The sequence below is a fragment of the Chroicocephalus ridibundus genome, chromosome 6, assembly GCF_963924245.1.
Source record: "Chroicocephalus ridibundus chromosome 6, bChrRid1.1, whole genome shotgun sequence".
Classification (NCBI taxonomy): Eukaryota; Metazoa; Chordata; class Aves; order Charadriiformes; family Laridae; genus Chroicocephalus; species Chroicocephalus ridibundus.
Genome location: NC_086289.1, coordinates 49,639,499 through 49,655,899, shown reverse-complemented (window position 1 = coordinate 49,655,899; position 16,401 = coordinate 49,639,499). Strand labels below are relative to the sequence as shown.

The 16,401-nt window shown below is 34.8% G+C and overlaps 1 protein-coding gene across 1 annotated transcript in view; it reads left to right on the top strand.

Moving 5' to 3' along the window:
• Positions 1–16,401, top strand: part of FBXO36 (F-box protein 36) — a 28,075-nt gene that overhangs the window by 8,009 nt on the left and 3,665 nt on the right. The window contains exons 2-3 of the mRNA XM_063338204.1: positions 10,590–10,698; positions 14,721–14,893. Coding sequence (XP_063194274.1) covers positions 10,590–10,698; positions 14,721–14,893 — 282 coding nt within the window. The remainder of the gene's footprint in view (positions 1–10,589; positions 10,699–14,720; positions 14,894–16,401) is intronic.

Here is a 16,401-nt window from a genome sequence, read left to right as displayed (position 1 = left end):
TCTCCATTACCATTATTTACTATTAATCTGGTTTTATGTGTCACTGGTAGCCTAGAGATGAATTTTCTCTTTTGTCTAGGCTGGTTTTTCTCCTCTTGTCCTTAGTATACAGACTGTAGTATCGCACTGAATTGCAATGTTTAAGCTCCCATTTTAAGTTTCATGCATGGCTTTAATACTTGTGGCTTTCTTCAAAGGTATGCTCGATCTAGTTCTCCCTGCCAAAAGTGATTTTCAGGTGATGAAGGTGTAAGAGTTTCTCAAGGTAAGCAATCACCACTGTCTTCTCCTTAAGTAAGTAAATGTTTCCTACTGTACCCGAGTATCTGTTGTTTACGTGTTCATTATTATCAGTGCTTGTTCTTCCAGAGAAAGATTTAGTTACATTCTTCACTTGCCTTACTTTAGGTAGTACATCCCCTTATCCCTGTTGCTCTGTCTTGGGAAACGTCAAAAGTAATTCTACTTTTGTGTTACCAAAGGTAAGTTTGTGTTACCAAAGGTAAGTTTGTGTTCCTATCTGTTATCTTGTTTCCCTTCTTCCTGCTTCAAGTTGGGAAAATAAGTATTTCTTCTTTTCTGTTGCCTTTATTAACCAAGAGCAATTTTCCTTATTTCGTTTTCCACATACACAGCAGCATTCATCATGAAGAACCATCAGATACATTTACTTGACTAGGTGTACCATATATTTATAGTTTGTTCATTTATCAAAAATCAATTAAATGCACTCCATAATGTGTTCAAGGGAAGGAAGGAAGAAAGAAAGAAGAGTAGAAGGCAATGCTAGAAAAGGATCAGGATTTCTATCTTAAGGTGTGGTAGGCTACGAGAACTCTTATCTGAAGGTGCACCAGTGTAATTTAAAATTTGTTTTTAAACAAACTTGCTAAAGCTGGTCCAAACTCCTCTATGATGCTTACCATAAAGATTTACTTGATTTTGATTGGGTATAAACTAAATCAATTTGTGTTAAGCTGAAATAAGCCTAAATTAAACCAAAGTAAAAGTGCCTGGAGCTTTTGGATGGACTTCACTAAATTAGATTAAAATTGTGCACTGGGTGCAACCAGTGTAAATGTAGTAACTAGAAGAAAGAACACTAGTGCACAGTAAAATTATCAAAATCATGTGTTGAAAAAGGCAAAATGATATTGTAGAAGCAGAAGCCTAGGAGCATGTCTGAATCTAGAGTTCTAAATAACACAAGAGGATGATAGTGAACAATAAAGTGAAAGGAACGACAACAGATGGGAACTGCAGGCAAGAGAAGCTGTGTACCTGGAAAGCATCAAAAGAGCAAGCAGATACTTGTGACAGAAAATGCAATGTGTGTATTTAATATACATGCACATCAAGTTATGACAACTGATAATGAAAGGATAGATTTCAGCACTTGCTAAATTGGTGCTACAGCTGAATTGTGTAGTTTTTCCCTCCTATGCAGTTTACCGAAACATACAGGTAACAAGTGTTAAGTTTGATGTAAAACAAGTAATTAAAATTGGACTGGACAAAACTAGTCTTTGAAGAATCAGAAAGGAAAAAAAAAAAACAAACAAACTTTTCAGAGAGCATGCTACCTGTAGTACTGAGTTGATAACTGATAGTGAAAAAGGGCACACTTGTTCACGACAGCTTTTTCTGAAAAGTGGAGACACAGGTAGGAATTGAGTATATCAGAATACCTGCACAATGTGATGGATTCTTTAGTGTTCCTGTCATTTGATCAGGTGGAATTAAAGCTGTAAATAGACAGCAAGGGAACTTTGAAAAACACATTGAGAGTGTTAGTCTGTTCTTAAAAACTGTGATGAGATTTTAGGGGCCAGCACAATAGACATTTCTCCAAATTTACAGTAAGAGATGTCAGTGCTGAAAATGAGCTGGCCACATAAGAACATAGGAAAACAGTTTTCAGCAGATATTAGATTAGACTGGTTGCAGATGTATACAAATCAGGATGATAAGAAGTATCCAAGGAGGGACTAAGACTTCATCTGCAATAAAAAGGATTGCCAGTTATATGCACAAACCCTGCTAAAGGAGACGTTGATTCCCTAGAAAAGGACTTTTCATTGTAACACTGCTGTACTTAGGACTTTTTATACACATAGGAGAGAGTCTGACTGTTCTGTTGGGTTTTTTTTTACTGTAATGAAGGAAAAAAAAGGAGGAAAAAACCCAAACGTGGTGGGGGAGAACCACAGAAGAAATTTAAAGCATTGACTAGACCTCAAATTGTAACAAGGAGACCTTGACACTGAAGCAGGGAGGACAAAACTAGAAGAAATAGTTTCAAGTGAAACCTGTCAGTATCTTATCCATCTAGAAAGGAATGTTATGTCTTGCACTTAGCTAGCATCCTTTGTTCTGTTAAATAGTGGAATAATCTCTTTGTGGCGGTCTTATCTAGGTCTGCCTGTTTAATCACGTTAATAAATGGCAAGTATCATGCTCATAATTGAAGACTCTGATCCTCAAGAGTAATTTTTTATTCCCTCTGATAGCGTTGCTTTCCCCTCAGCACATACCCCCCTCCCTTCTGCATTGTCTCTCACTCTTCTGCTCTAGTATTGTTTTCTCTGATCTGTGTACACAAGCCTCTATAAAGCTAGAAGTTAGCCTCCAAAGCACCTGTGCTGTAAGCATCTGCGATAGAGATCTTTAGCTTTTTTTTTTCTTATTTTCTTGCCTTTTTTATTTTCCCCTGCAAGCTCTGGGAAAACCAAAGAGGAAAGATGCTAATATAGGAATAAACCAGGTATGTAACTGAGAGGAAGCAGATTTCTTTCTCAAACAGAACTACTGCATTCCCCAAAGGAAAAGACAGTTCTTTTTTCCAAGCTTTTTATTCTATCTTCCTCCTGTATTTTACTAAAATGCTTTTCAGATGCTTTAAGTGGAAGCCTTTGGTCATCATGCATGCACAGGCATGCAGAGCTTAATTTTTAAGGGCATTATAAATGTTCTAGTTTTAACTCAAGTGTATTCTATATAGTTCAATAAACTGAAGAGTTTTATTACATGTGAAGTATATTGAGTATATCAAGAATAAGAAATACCAGTGAACTATGAAGATGAACATTTAATCTAGATAAACGAGTCTTCTCTTTAAATTGCTGCTAACTTACAAGAACTACTTTTCTTATGCAAACATGAACATCCATATTTATGTACACTTGTGTTTATTGATTACTATCTAAAACTTTAGAGTGCTGATTTTTTTTTAATAAAAACCTGTTATAAATGGCAAAAGGCACAAATATATACAAGTAACTACTGATACTAATTAATTAGTCAGAGGACAGGTGGGACATTGTCCCTGAGTAGCTGGTCAGAAAGTAAAAGAATATTTAAGAAGTGACTGTATAGTAGCAATAAAAACTTGCCTGCTCACTAGTCTGGCACAGTTGGAGACTTACCTCAATTGGTGGACGTATTAAGTCTTTCTATTGATGTAGTGTAATTAGGAGGGAGAGTGGTCTTGCTGGTTAGATTGTTTAACTTACTGTATTTTATCCCCTTCAGTTACAACTATTTTCACAGCAATATCCATTGGGAAAAGCAGAGTTAAATATTTCCATATTGATTTATTTTAGTGTCTTTCCACCCGTCTTATACAATATTGGTTTTTGTCTGAACATCTTACAAGATTCACCAGTATGTCCATCAAAACATAATTCATTTTTTAAATTCTGTAATAGCAGAATGATCAGGTTAAGGAGATGGATCTAAAACCACAATGTGTTATAAGGAGTCTTCTATTATTCTGGTTTTCGTCGGTAATTGATAAAATTATTTAATCAGATATGAGCGTTAATCACTTTCAGGATAGTACCAGTGAAATTGTATGATGTGGAGCTAATGGTTTAGTGCAAACGGTATTTTCTTTTGCTTTATCTAAAGTGTTTAGATAAATATTTTAGCAGTAGTTTTGGAGCATGTTGTTTTTATTAAACTATTCATGTTTATGATCTTAAAGCCCAATTACCAAATTAAGCTGGTTTTCTGTTGTTACTTGGAAGACAAAGATGGAAGATACCCATCTTCAATAGCAATGAATGATTGCAATTGCTTTTCATCTCTGATGTTTATTAAAGTAACCCAAAATCTCCAAAATAAGGCAGACTTAAAAACACATATTAAGAGTTTTGATTTTAAATCTCACTCTTAAATGGAATAAGGAAGCTGGAAATAACTGTTTTTCATGATGGATGGTGAATTCCTTGTGAATTCTTCTTTTTACACTCTAGGTCAAGCTAAACACTGTGATCCTCTGCTGGCTCTTCTCCATGTTCTTATATTTACAAAGGACTGAAATAGCCAGCTGAGCATTTACCTTGTCTATACATGTTATAGAAACACGGTTGGGCAAAAGTCAGGATTTTCAGGTAAGTGTCCTCAGGTGATCGTACTTGCCAAAGAGCTCCATACAACATAATGGTAGGGCTCTGCAAAATCAAGTAGTAAGCCACAAAAGAGAAATCTCAGTGTTCACAGATTGAGATGCTGATGGAATTACATAAAAGTGGCAAAAGATGCCTCTCTGCTTGCAGGGCTTATGTCCTGCTACAAAAAAAAACCCCGCTTACTGCAAGGAATAGTTATGAAAGAGCTTCTTGATTTTTGGGCAGCCATCATTAACTAACTTAAACATGAGAGTGACTGCCATTTTCTTTTGTGTAGAGACAGTGAGGAAATTATTAGAAAAAAAGTTGATTTGTAACTGTGCCAAGATCTTGGTATGAATATTTGGTAATATTTGTTAAATGTTGTCTCTGTAACTATTGATTTCTTTACTGTTTCACAACATCCTGTGAGACACCTATATGTTGCTTGTTACGCTGTATGAAGGCACAGTGGGAATATTTATTTAAACAAAGGATATCTTTTCATTGTCGAGAATCTAACTGGTTTTGGAGGCAGCAGGAAAAAAGGGAGACTTAACAGGTTCTTCAGTTCCACAAGATCTGCATTCTTGCTTTTAAGTTAATCACAGTATGCCATTAGTAGCCTTACATGAAACAATTGCCCATGTGTGTTACTGTTCTTCAACAGCTTATCCCACAGGGATCAAAATAGCATTTGCTTTCACTTCATCAGTGTCAGTGCATAAGGATAGTTTCACTCAAGCTCTTTATAAAGTTATTTAACATTTTATTTTAGTTCTTTTGCAAATGCTTGTGCATGGTTGGTGCTACTTGGTTCCATAGTTTAGATACGGTTGCCTCTTCTTGGTGAAAAGTGAGTAAAATTTTAAGGTACCTATTTTGCATTTTTCAAAGTGACCTAGAAGCCTAAGCTTCATTCACTTGCAAAATGAGCATAGCTCTGTCTAAGCCTAAAGATTTCTATTGTTCTATTCAAATTTTCCTTTATTATTTATGCAGTCAAAGCTGTAGTGGGGATGTAGCTGCAACAGCATGAAAAAGTTTACAGTGCTGTAGTACCAGCTTCTTAATTAGATGCATCTCTGTTAGAATAAGAGTAGGAGAATCTATGACAGGAGGAATGCTTTTCCATAAGTAAAATTGCATCTACACTAACAGGGACTGGAAAGATGAAGGAAGCGGGTGAGCTGGTAGTTTTCACTGTGCAAATAATTTCAGAATTAAATATATCTATCTAGTGAAGGCTTCTTTGACTTCTTTGTGGCTTGGAAATTGAGCTTAGGTTTATAAACTCTTAGGCAACATATTAGCTGATACTGGCTTCAAGCGATCAATTAACCGTGAGATATTTAGGTATACAGATCATAGCTTCAGAAACATCTGTCTTACAGTTCTCTCCCGGAAGATGTTTCAGTAATGCTGATAGTTATTCCACTTTTATTTTGTGAAGATTTATGTGGGGGTGAAATGGATGGTTTCTATACTGAGGTGCATGAAAATTGAATGTTTTCATTTGAAATCGTAGCAAAAATGCAACAATATTCTGCAGGAGAAAATGAGATAAAATGAAGGATAGAAACATTTGAATACTGAAATATTGAAATCAAATAGTAAGGCAGCATAAATTTTTATAGTCTCCTCCAATTCACAAAACTCAGCCAAAATCAGAGATTTTTATTTTTTTTCTAATCTGTGGAAAAGTAATAGAATATGGGATAAAACAGCCTGGGAGAAGGGATTTAGTAAAGGTAAACTCACTAAGACTAAGTGAGAATGTGACTGCTTTTTTCAGTAGAGACACAATGGCTCCTTCACTGCACAGAGGAATGAGAGCTTGGACTGCAGTGACAAATCCAAGGCCAAAAAGAAAGACTGGGGATTTAAACTGTTCACCTGGGACAGAGGAAAATATTTGAATCTAGATCTCCTAAATCTCAGAAAGCACTAATTTCTAGATTCTGGAGTCACCTTCCGTCTCCAATGAAAGTTTTAACTATTTAAAGTACAACAATTTAAAGAAAAATAGGGGAGATTCATCTCCAAATAACCTGTAATCTGAGAAATTATATTTTGAGTTACTAGTTTTAAGCAAAGCAGAAAGCTGAGTCTGGAGAAGTTTGAAATCCTAAAAATGTATATTGGAGAAGGAAGCAGTTTCTCATATATGCCTCTATAACAGGGCTTCACAATTCACGCTGTCGGTCTTCAGCTTCTCCCAGAGGTTTCTCATTATACAGCATGAGTCTGTCATGTGACACTTGTCTCTACTTCTGTAACTTCCAAATAGATTAAATTAAGGGAAGGTTGAGCCCAGCATCCTTAAAAGGTGGCTCACCACATGACAAACTTCAAATATTATTTTCTTATACAATGTAAATAGTACTATGCTTCTGGTAATCTACAGTCCAGATTAATTTTGACAATAGATACTTCCAAAATAGTTTATTCATTGCTAATTTTCACTTAAGTATTTTAGTTGTTTTATTTGTTTAAAAAATTTCAATGACTTTTTATTTGAAGCCTTGGCTGGTTGTTGCTGTTTAGATTTGGTTCTGATCATCCTTTCCTCTTCTCTCTTTTCACACAAAAAAATGCTAATGGAGTAAGCAACATGGTGGTGAATTGCTTTAACACTTGCACCTCCAAATAGCGTCGAGAATTAAATGTGCCCATGGTAACCACGATGCACTTATAATACTTTACATTCTTCATCTTTTTAATCTATGCAAAAAGCATAGGTATTACAAAATCTATGCAATATTTTTCTTTGGAATACCATGTGCTAACAAATTACCAAGGTAACTGGAGTTTGTCCTGGGTATTTGTATGTAAGGAAGTTTCTAAATGGAATAGTGCTCTTGTCAGTTTGTTCCACTTTAAATCAAAAAATAATGTTTAGAAAATACACGGTGGGGTTTAATATAATTACTTGAATATTTTACTTTTCCCTTGCCTCTGCATGTTGGCCTGATCTTCCCATTCTAGCAGATAGTTCTGTTGCAGTGTGCTTCCTGGTGTAACAGTTAAGAAGAGAAGACATTACTGAAATATGTATTTCTGTAATTTTTGAAGTTTTTGAAGTTAGTGTTAAAATGCTTTGGAATTTATAATTGTACAACAATGCTACAAGAAAGTAAATTTTTATAACCAAGTTAAAACACATACCATGTTAAAACATATACTGTAATTGCTTTAAAAATAGGACAGAAGTATTTCATTTGTAGAGTATTCGCTTAGTGTTCCATTTTAGGATTAGTTGGATTTTATGAAGATAAAATCTTATTCAAGAGTCTATGTACACATATGCACACTCAAGTGTTTGAATTAAATATGTTCTTGTACATCTGTTTCTACATAAACTTATATTACAGATAAATACACTCATACACACAAAATACTAAACGAAAAATATATGGAATGCTTACTGTGAAAAGTTTGTATTGCTTACACCAGTACAGAATTTGGGCGAGCATCTGCTATCTGTATATACTGAATTTTACTGTACTTTATATGCCAGACTGAAAAGTATTTATTAATACATTTTATAACAGATCACCACACATTGTAATCTGTTGTGCAATATAGTTCTGCTTTTTTAAGAATTAGACTTCTAAATTCGTGTATAGTTAAATCTATAAGGTTATACGTAAAATTGTTCTGAAGAATGTTGTTAGGTATTAAAGTTCAAAAGTTGAAAAGCAACAGTCATTGTTAATAATTTTTGGTAAGTGATTTTGGAGGAAGGTGGCCATTTTCTCTTTCAGTTACACTTGGCATTTCCATTTGTTGTTGTTGTTGGTTTTGAGCAATGTCACTTCCTGCAATAACATGAAAAGGCCAAGACAAAGCATATTAACCAGGTTTCTTTTCTCCTTTAACAATGATCTTTTTCCCTTATAATATACTGTATTCTTTCATACCATTTTGGAGGGTGTGCAAGGTGAGGAACATGTAGGAAGATGTCTTTTCTTTCTCCATTTGCCTATCAGTTTTGTTCTGACTTTATTTTCACCTCGCGTTTTCCACAAATAAGAATGGAAGTAGCTTTACGTGCTGATTCTCCCTACATTGCTAGAGAGAAAAAGAGCTTTTGCAAATACAGTACAGCATTCACTGTCCCATTATCCCCATGGTGGCCTACAAGCATCCGAGTTCTAAAGCCTTCCCAGGTAGTAAGATCATCACTGCAACAGAATGACAAGTGATTTATAATCTCTTTTGCACTGAATCCTCGTATTACCACTAGTGTATTAGGTGGTCTTATTTTAGCAACATGGTGGTCTGTACTGTGCATGTACAATACAGAAATGTTGACTCTGCTATTATAAAATGTTTCAGTGGTGTAGTTTATTTTTCATATATTAAATTCTAGAATACAGATTGGGTGAATGGGGTTTTTACCCCTTCAAAGAAGCAACTGTTTCACTGCAGAGGAATAAAGACTCTGTGTGTCATTGTAAAATAGGATGAACTTATGTAACTGAGTAGGATGTTTTTTCTTTTATTCCCATAGTGAGAGTTATTTTACAGAGTATTGCAGATATGTCTGGGAGTTAATTGAAGCTATTTTGCATGTATGCTACCAGAAATACGGTTTAGTAATTCCAATTACCCCCTGTAATGACATATTAGCCACAATAAACATCAAAGTGATACATTTTAGCTGACTATGTTTGACATTCAAATGTAGGTGTTAAGCCTTTATTCAGACATATTTGCTATTATTGTATATGAGATATCAACAGGATAAAAGCAAGACTTGAAAAATATAGAAATGATTGGTGTGGGCTTGCCTTAGCAGATTGTCTGGAATCTGAGCTTTAATTTGAAAATTAATGATGAAAGTGAATGAAACTTATTGGGAATTACAAATACTTAATTCTTCTCAACTTAAAAATCTACCTTTTGGCACTGAAATATCGGAGAGATCTAAAGTTAAGTTTCATGTTGAGAGATATAAACCACTTTTGTCAGATCTAAGATTTGTCATGGTAAATTTAACCCTGTGTTCTTCAGTCAGTGCATGTGAGTAGTCTTCTATGGCTTATTGACAGTTAACTCAAGACTTGCCTTTAATTTTCCTTTTCTACAGTAGAAAAAATAAGAATCTATGGAGTGGATTTCGTATATACAAGAGTGTGTGTTTATAAATGCACACTTCACTAATATTTTCATTTCTCAGTTTTATTGCTCAGTGTGTCAGGAATCCACCTATACATATAACAACTTAAAATGCTCACTTTTCTCAATGAAATGGAAGGAAATAAACCAGACTAATATTAGTAAGATTACAAGATATTTTTTTTTTTACCTTGCCTACAACAGCAACTGAATCCTACTTTTGGCTTGGAATGTGATCTTTGCTAACAACTTGTGTGAAGTAAGAGATGTGATTACGACTTTCCTCTCCTGTAGACCCAGCTTTGACAGCAACAAAAGTCAATATTAAAAACTGACACACTGTTCAAGCACATAACTAGTGTTTTAAGAGAACTCTGGGAAAATTACTGGTAGCCAGGGCCACTAGTTCTCCATCATTTCATAGCTCCATAATTTACTATTCATGTTAATCTTTTGTCTCAGTTGAATGCTTTGTAATGTGGGCTTTCTTTTTTTTTTTCTGACTCTGAAAATGTGAGTTGAACATGTACTTCTGGATAGCTTTTTCCAGAGTTTTCAGACAGTGTAAGTGCTGAGCTTTGAACCGTCCTATTAGTTTTTATTTTAACAAAACATTAAAATGACAGTTTAACTTATAAGACTGCCACTTTTGAATGCCTGAGCAGTTGAATGGGTTTTTCTACTTAACCACATAATGTAATGCCTGATGAATTGTGTTTCTGCGACTAAATTAAAAACAAAAAGAGAATGTTTATAGTTTTGCAAGTGGAGATGTCATTAAACATGCTTTAATTTCTATCAGCAATTTGCAGGCAGGGGTTGGGAACTCTTTATTTGTATATAAAAACATTTCACACTTGTCTAGGTACATTAGGAGATGTTTATTGTCCTTTGAAGCGTGTTGTAGGGCAGCTGGTAATGTAACTGTGGTCTGATTTTTTATGATAACTTTGTTTTGGGAATAGTAGTAATATTTACACAACCAGAATCCTAAATCTTACCGATGTATTTATCTCATGGTACTTGGTACTTATTTCTTCTTCCTTTTTTCTTTTTCTTCTTCCACAATTGTAGGTAATTTTCAGGTGGTGGAAAATCTCACTTAGGAATAAATTTCGTGAATCAAGACCTGGAGAAATTAAGGAATCCTGGGAGGATTTTTTGGATGATTCATCTCTTCATAGTAAGATGACAATAATTACAAATTTGCTGTGGCGTATAATGGAAAAATCTACGATATTGATCTGTAGTAACTTTCATGAAAGATGTGATTGCTTTGACTAACAGGCTTTTTTTGTACGAATTTATTAATATAAATTAGTATATGAATACTGGAAAAAACAAAAAACATGACAGTAAATGTAAATATAGGATAAATCCCAGCAACATTGATGCTTTCATTATAAGACAATGACAGAAGTATTAGCAACACTTACAGATGGGACTTTATATTTATCCTATTTTTATGATGAACTTGAAAGTTGTCATTTCCAAATGAAGTCCTGTTTTCTTTATCAACAACTTTGGGAGACATTATCTTATTTACACCTAGGCAGAGGAGGTCTACTTTCCTAAGAAGTATATGAATCTCAGGTGGTAGGGGAGAGGCTAAAACTTTCCTCAGGAGAATATATCTGTTTCAAGAGTAAACTTGAGTGTATCTTCATATAGGGTCTGAAATAAGACCAACGCATATTTCCTATGCATTTCTTATTAAAATCTAACACTTCTTACAGCACAATTGAGATTTTTTTTAGCCTTGGTGAGTTAACGTGGTCTGCATTTCTATGTTCAGGTTTGTGTTTCTGATCCCCATTATAACTTTTGCAACTGGCCAGTTTGAAATTAATTTGATTGAAATAATAACACTTCCTTAGGCAGTTGGGTAGGGAGACAGCAAGTGACTGCTGTTAGTGCTCCATTGATGGAAAGACTGCACATTCTGAGCTCACGTGTCTGGAAAAAGTTTCAATCAGCACTTGCAGTCTGTAACAAAACAAATCTTTAATTCCAGTTATTACTACTTGTTTTGACTAGAAGGGGAATGAATGTATCATGAACCAATAGAAAATGGACTGCCTCTTGAATTTGGCTAGTGCTCAGGGAGTCTTTAAATATGCTCTGCTTGTTTGCGGTGGGTGTTTATAATCGCTCCATTAGTTGAGGCAGAGTTGCACCACACTTTAATTTGACAAAATTGATTATCATTTTTTATAAACTTGAGCTTTCAAAGAGGTAGTTTTCTATATGTTTTTTGCCAAGAATTACATAGAACTTCTTATAGCTGAACTTTAGCAATAGGTTTTAGTGTTCTTATTCTCAAAATTTATATTTTTTTTATTTACCTCATAAAAGTGGATTTCATATGTGAACATATATTAGTGAAGGTTTTAGCGTGTGGCATTTGTTATTCATAAAATGCCACAATAAAACATCTATTTTACATTACCTGGGTACGATGATTCAAATAGTTAAATTATTGTTAACACGCAGTTTTCTGCTGTTATCCTGTGCGTTTTCAGTAGGTTACAAATAAGATTTGCCTGCTTTTTCTTGAAAAGTGTTATTGGCGGTTCAGAGGTTTTCTATCCCATAGGAAGTATCGAAAGCCACAGTTGTCATTCTTTCCTAACATTCAGTTATTTCTTTCTCCTTCTAAAATTAACTTTAAAATCATACCTGGGATTTTCCCTCTGTTTTTTAAGTAAAATTTTAATATAAAAGAGAAGTGTTTTGTTTTCAGAAAAATGCTAACATAAATAGAAGTTACTAAGATAAATATAAATTACTATGTTTGTGAGAAGTTATATTGTTATATTGATATTATTTCTGTCCATAGCTCTTGGTGTTCCACACAATCAGATGTTTTTACACCTCCTTCTCACCTCCAGTTAAGAGGAGCTTTGCTGCTGTTCTTCTAAGTATTCACAGATCATTTTTTTTTTCCAATACTCCACAAATATATATACTGGAATAATATTCCGGTTATCCTTACTGAATTTTTTGCCAAATGAGCGTTCAAATAAAAGACGCCTCACCAGACCATGATTTGCTGCTAAATATTTGTACTGTCCTACCAGCAAAATGTTTATCTGTTGTATATTGTATGTTTATCCTATGTGTGTTGTATGTATATGTATCTTTCCTTTTTTGGACAGTGAATTGAGGTATCGTTGGTTTCTTTTCATAATCTCGACAGAGCCAAGAGGGAGGAGTAAGATTTTGTATATAGCTAGATTTTTATTATGGTTTTGTAAAGATGAAAAATTAATTTATGATAGTGTAGGGCAAGAGAAGAGAAGTCTATTTACATTGGATGAGTGAACAAATAGTACAAGTCTTCAAGTAGAATCCAGCACCCATAGGATGAAAATTTCACAGAAAGCCTGAAGTCCAATATACTTTCATAGTTAGTTCATCATTAGCTGCAGATGCAATTATAAAGCAAGATAAATGCAGCTAAATATACTTTAAAATAGCCAAACCAGGTCACATTATTATTTCTAGAAATAAACAATTTTCAAGAAAAACTCAAGAAGCGGCAAATATTCATGTGGTAGCCTGCTTAATCATTCAACATGAAATAGATGCACACTACAAACATTATCATTGTCATTCCTAGTATGCAAAGATTTGGATCATTCTTGCGTATGAGCTTGAATTAGATCAGCCAGACAATTTTTAGTTGACTGTGTATATCATTTCTGTACTTGCATACGGAATTTGAGGAAAATTACCAACTATATAGAACTGAGATGCTTGGAAAGCAAGTGAGAACCAACACTTGCATTATGATATAGCAACAGGAAAGAAAGCTTGAACTGTATTGGGCCATCTACCCAAAGACATGAAGGAAGATAAGGTGATAGCTTCCTTCTGCGTAATTGCCTTAGGAATATTTTGAACGAAAAGAGACGAAAAAAAATCTTAATGTCTTAATAGTGAAATCTTGTAATGTGGAAAGCTCTTTCAAATGTGTTCACAAAAGCTTGCGTTTTGTAACTCATCCTACAAAATATTTTGGAGAGAAAACTGCTGCATCAAAGTTGGATTTACTTACTGCCTAGAGTCAGTGTAGTTTCAGCTTCCAAAATTCTGTTTCTCTCTCGTTTTATGACTTTAACATACATGAGAAGTTAGACCCTAGTTGGTTAAAAAAAAAAAAGAAAATCCCCAAAACAACAACAACAACCAACCCCCCACCCCACTTTGGATGCATTAGAATAATTTCATAACACAAAAAATAGTAATTCTGCTTTACATTTAAATTTTGATCCCTGTGTCCCTGAATGAAAAGGATGTGGCGCGGGGGAAGTCCTTTACAAATCTGGATGACTGCATTCATGTCATCAGATCTTGGGAAAAAACACGCAGCTCCAAAATTTACTACTGATCATTCATTAGAAGTGTAGCAAATAGAATTCAGGATCTTGTTTTACAATGAGCTAGTATTTTTATTAAAGCAATTTAATAAAATAGATAAATGATCTGAAGAAACAGTGTTAAATTCAAAAGCCCAAGTTGGAAACTGAAGCAGAAATAATTGAGTGTATGAATGCAGGATGGGGAGTAGCTCACTAAGTAGAAGATCTATAGAAAAAGAATTTGGCATTGTACTGGGTCACAAAGTGAATGAGTCAAAAAGTGTTATGTCACAGTAGAAGATACCTGTCTTCAATTTCATTTTAGTGTTTAACTGCACCTACATAAGGTAAGAAGTGGAACTACAGAGACTCTTAATGTCAGAGCCATCATTATTTTCCTCAAAGCATGCAACTGAAGTACTTTTTTCAGTTGTTTTACTAACATCCTCCTGAATAAATAGCACAGTCTTTTTGTAAATAAATATATATGTATGTGGAAACATGGACAAAATGGATATGGATAATTTTCTGTTCAGCTTTGCTGTGTTTTAGGTTCCTCAGCTGAGACAAGAGTTTGCTGTATTTTAGACAATGTACAGTTTTTTAATTAAAGCCTTGTTTTTACTGTTCAGCCTTCCTGAATGTCACTAGCAACTCTTAAAATTAATTGAAATACTATAAATTACTAATGTAAAATATAAGATATTTATGTTATTTTCTCTAGAAAACATTTTAAAAAATTGAGCTGACTTTTCTGATTTCTTTTTTTGTTTTGTTGTTTTGGGGTTTTTTGTTTAGAATTATCTGAATAATGTGGGATTTGTTTGGTTTTTTATCATAGTTCAGATTGCTATAGTGTTTGGTGCCAAAGTTCTGGAACATGTCCTCAATCTGTGCCGAGGTAACTATGACTTCCTGGAACGACTTCCTGTCCCATTGCTTCTGTACATCATTTCCTTTCTGGAGCTTGAAGATATTGCCAGGCTTTCTCAAGTTTCACGCAGATTTGAAATGGTAAAAAAAATAATTAAAAAAAAATTAAATTATTTTAAAATTGTTAGCTTTGCTGTGCAGCATGTTGGTTTTGATTCATCTCACATTTAATGTAATCAATCTGTCTGCTTTACTTAAAAGTTTGAGATAATAAATTAATCATCTGTATACAAACAGCTGAAGGGGTGCAACAAAAGCTAGATCTTAGAAAGGCTGTTAGAGAGATTGTGATTATCCTGTTGCATATAATAAATACAATGATCCAGATTGTAACTCCTGTTTCAGTGTTATGCACCACTTCCAGGATTAAGTATTTGAAATGTAAAACCTATGCTTTGCATTATGATTTGCATTATTGTAGTGCCTAGAAACTTCTAGAAACCATCGGCCAGGATCGCCTTATGCTAGACTCATTAACAAACAAAAAATCATTGCCATCCCTAGAGAGCTTATGATTTAAATCTTTGACAAAAGACAGGAGCACAAAGAAAGAGATTTTTTTCAAGATTTCTGTAGACCTCGCAGCAAGGAACTGTAAGGAATGCAGGAGAAAGAGCAGACATTATTCTTTCTTCTTGGCAAGATCTTTCCAACTATCAGGGAAGTATGGGAAAGAGTATGAACATGTTGAATTGAAACTTTAAAGAGTGAATAACAGAAGTTGCCGCTATTGGCTGATTGGACCTAAGGGTAGCCTCCCAGTGCTGAATGAGGGGTAACACGCAGGGAAGAATAGCCTGGAAATCCCAGGAGAACGACGGACAGTCTGTTGGTGCCAAAAAGAGAAAAGTCATAGCCTAACTTAGGCTGTGTTGGAAAGGCCTTTGAGAGGTCATCTGCTCTGTGTGGGGTCGGGTAATTGGAGGGATGAAAAGAGAATGCGTTTAGAGCTGGGATTACGAAGCTGATTTTTGTGGGTCCAAATACCTCAAAATTGCATTCTCTATCCCAGTCACAGCCTGAGAAAAGGCTGCTGCAATAACTCAGGTTGGGGGAAAAAAGTGTTTTTTATGAAAAATAGAGAGAAGCATATTAAAGAGAAAAAATAACTTGATTCTTATCCCCAGGGGTGCTGTAGGAGCCTAGAATGAAGCCTGTCAAGTTATGGGTTGTACGGTTACTGAAAACATAGGTAATGGTGAGACCTAGAAGACAAAACCAGGATTAGTCATCTTGAGTCTGATGTGACAGCTAGATGCTCTCTGAGAGACTTCAGAGAGACAGATCAACCTTTTAGTTTGGAGAACAGGACATGTCTCTGGTAGGGAGTATTGTGTCGGGATGAGGTTACTCACAGGGTGTTGATTATTTTGAGGCTGTGTGGCCCAAGCTCTGTGGAAGACTGCTGACCATTCAAGAGGACATGGCTGTACTGCTGTTCCTATGGTGTGGCTACGAAGACATTATAGATGCTTTAACAAGAGTGAGTTCAAGTGAGCACAAGAAATAGGAGACTGTGTAATGAAAGCACAGGAGAAAATGGTGAGATAGCAAAATAGAGCACGTCAGGAATTTACAGATGAAGGGCA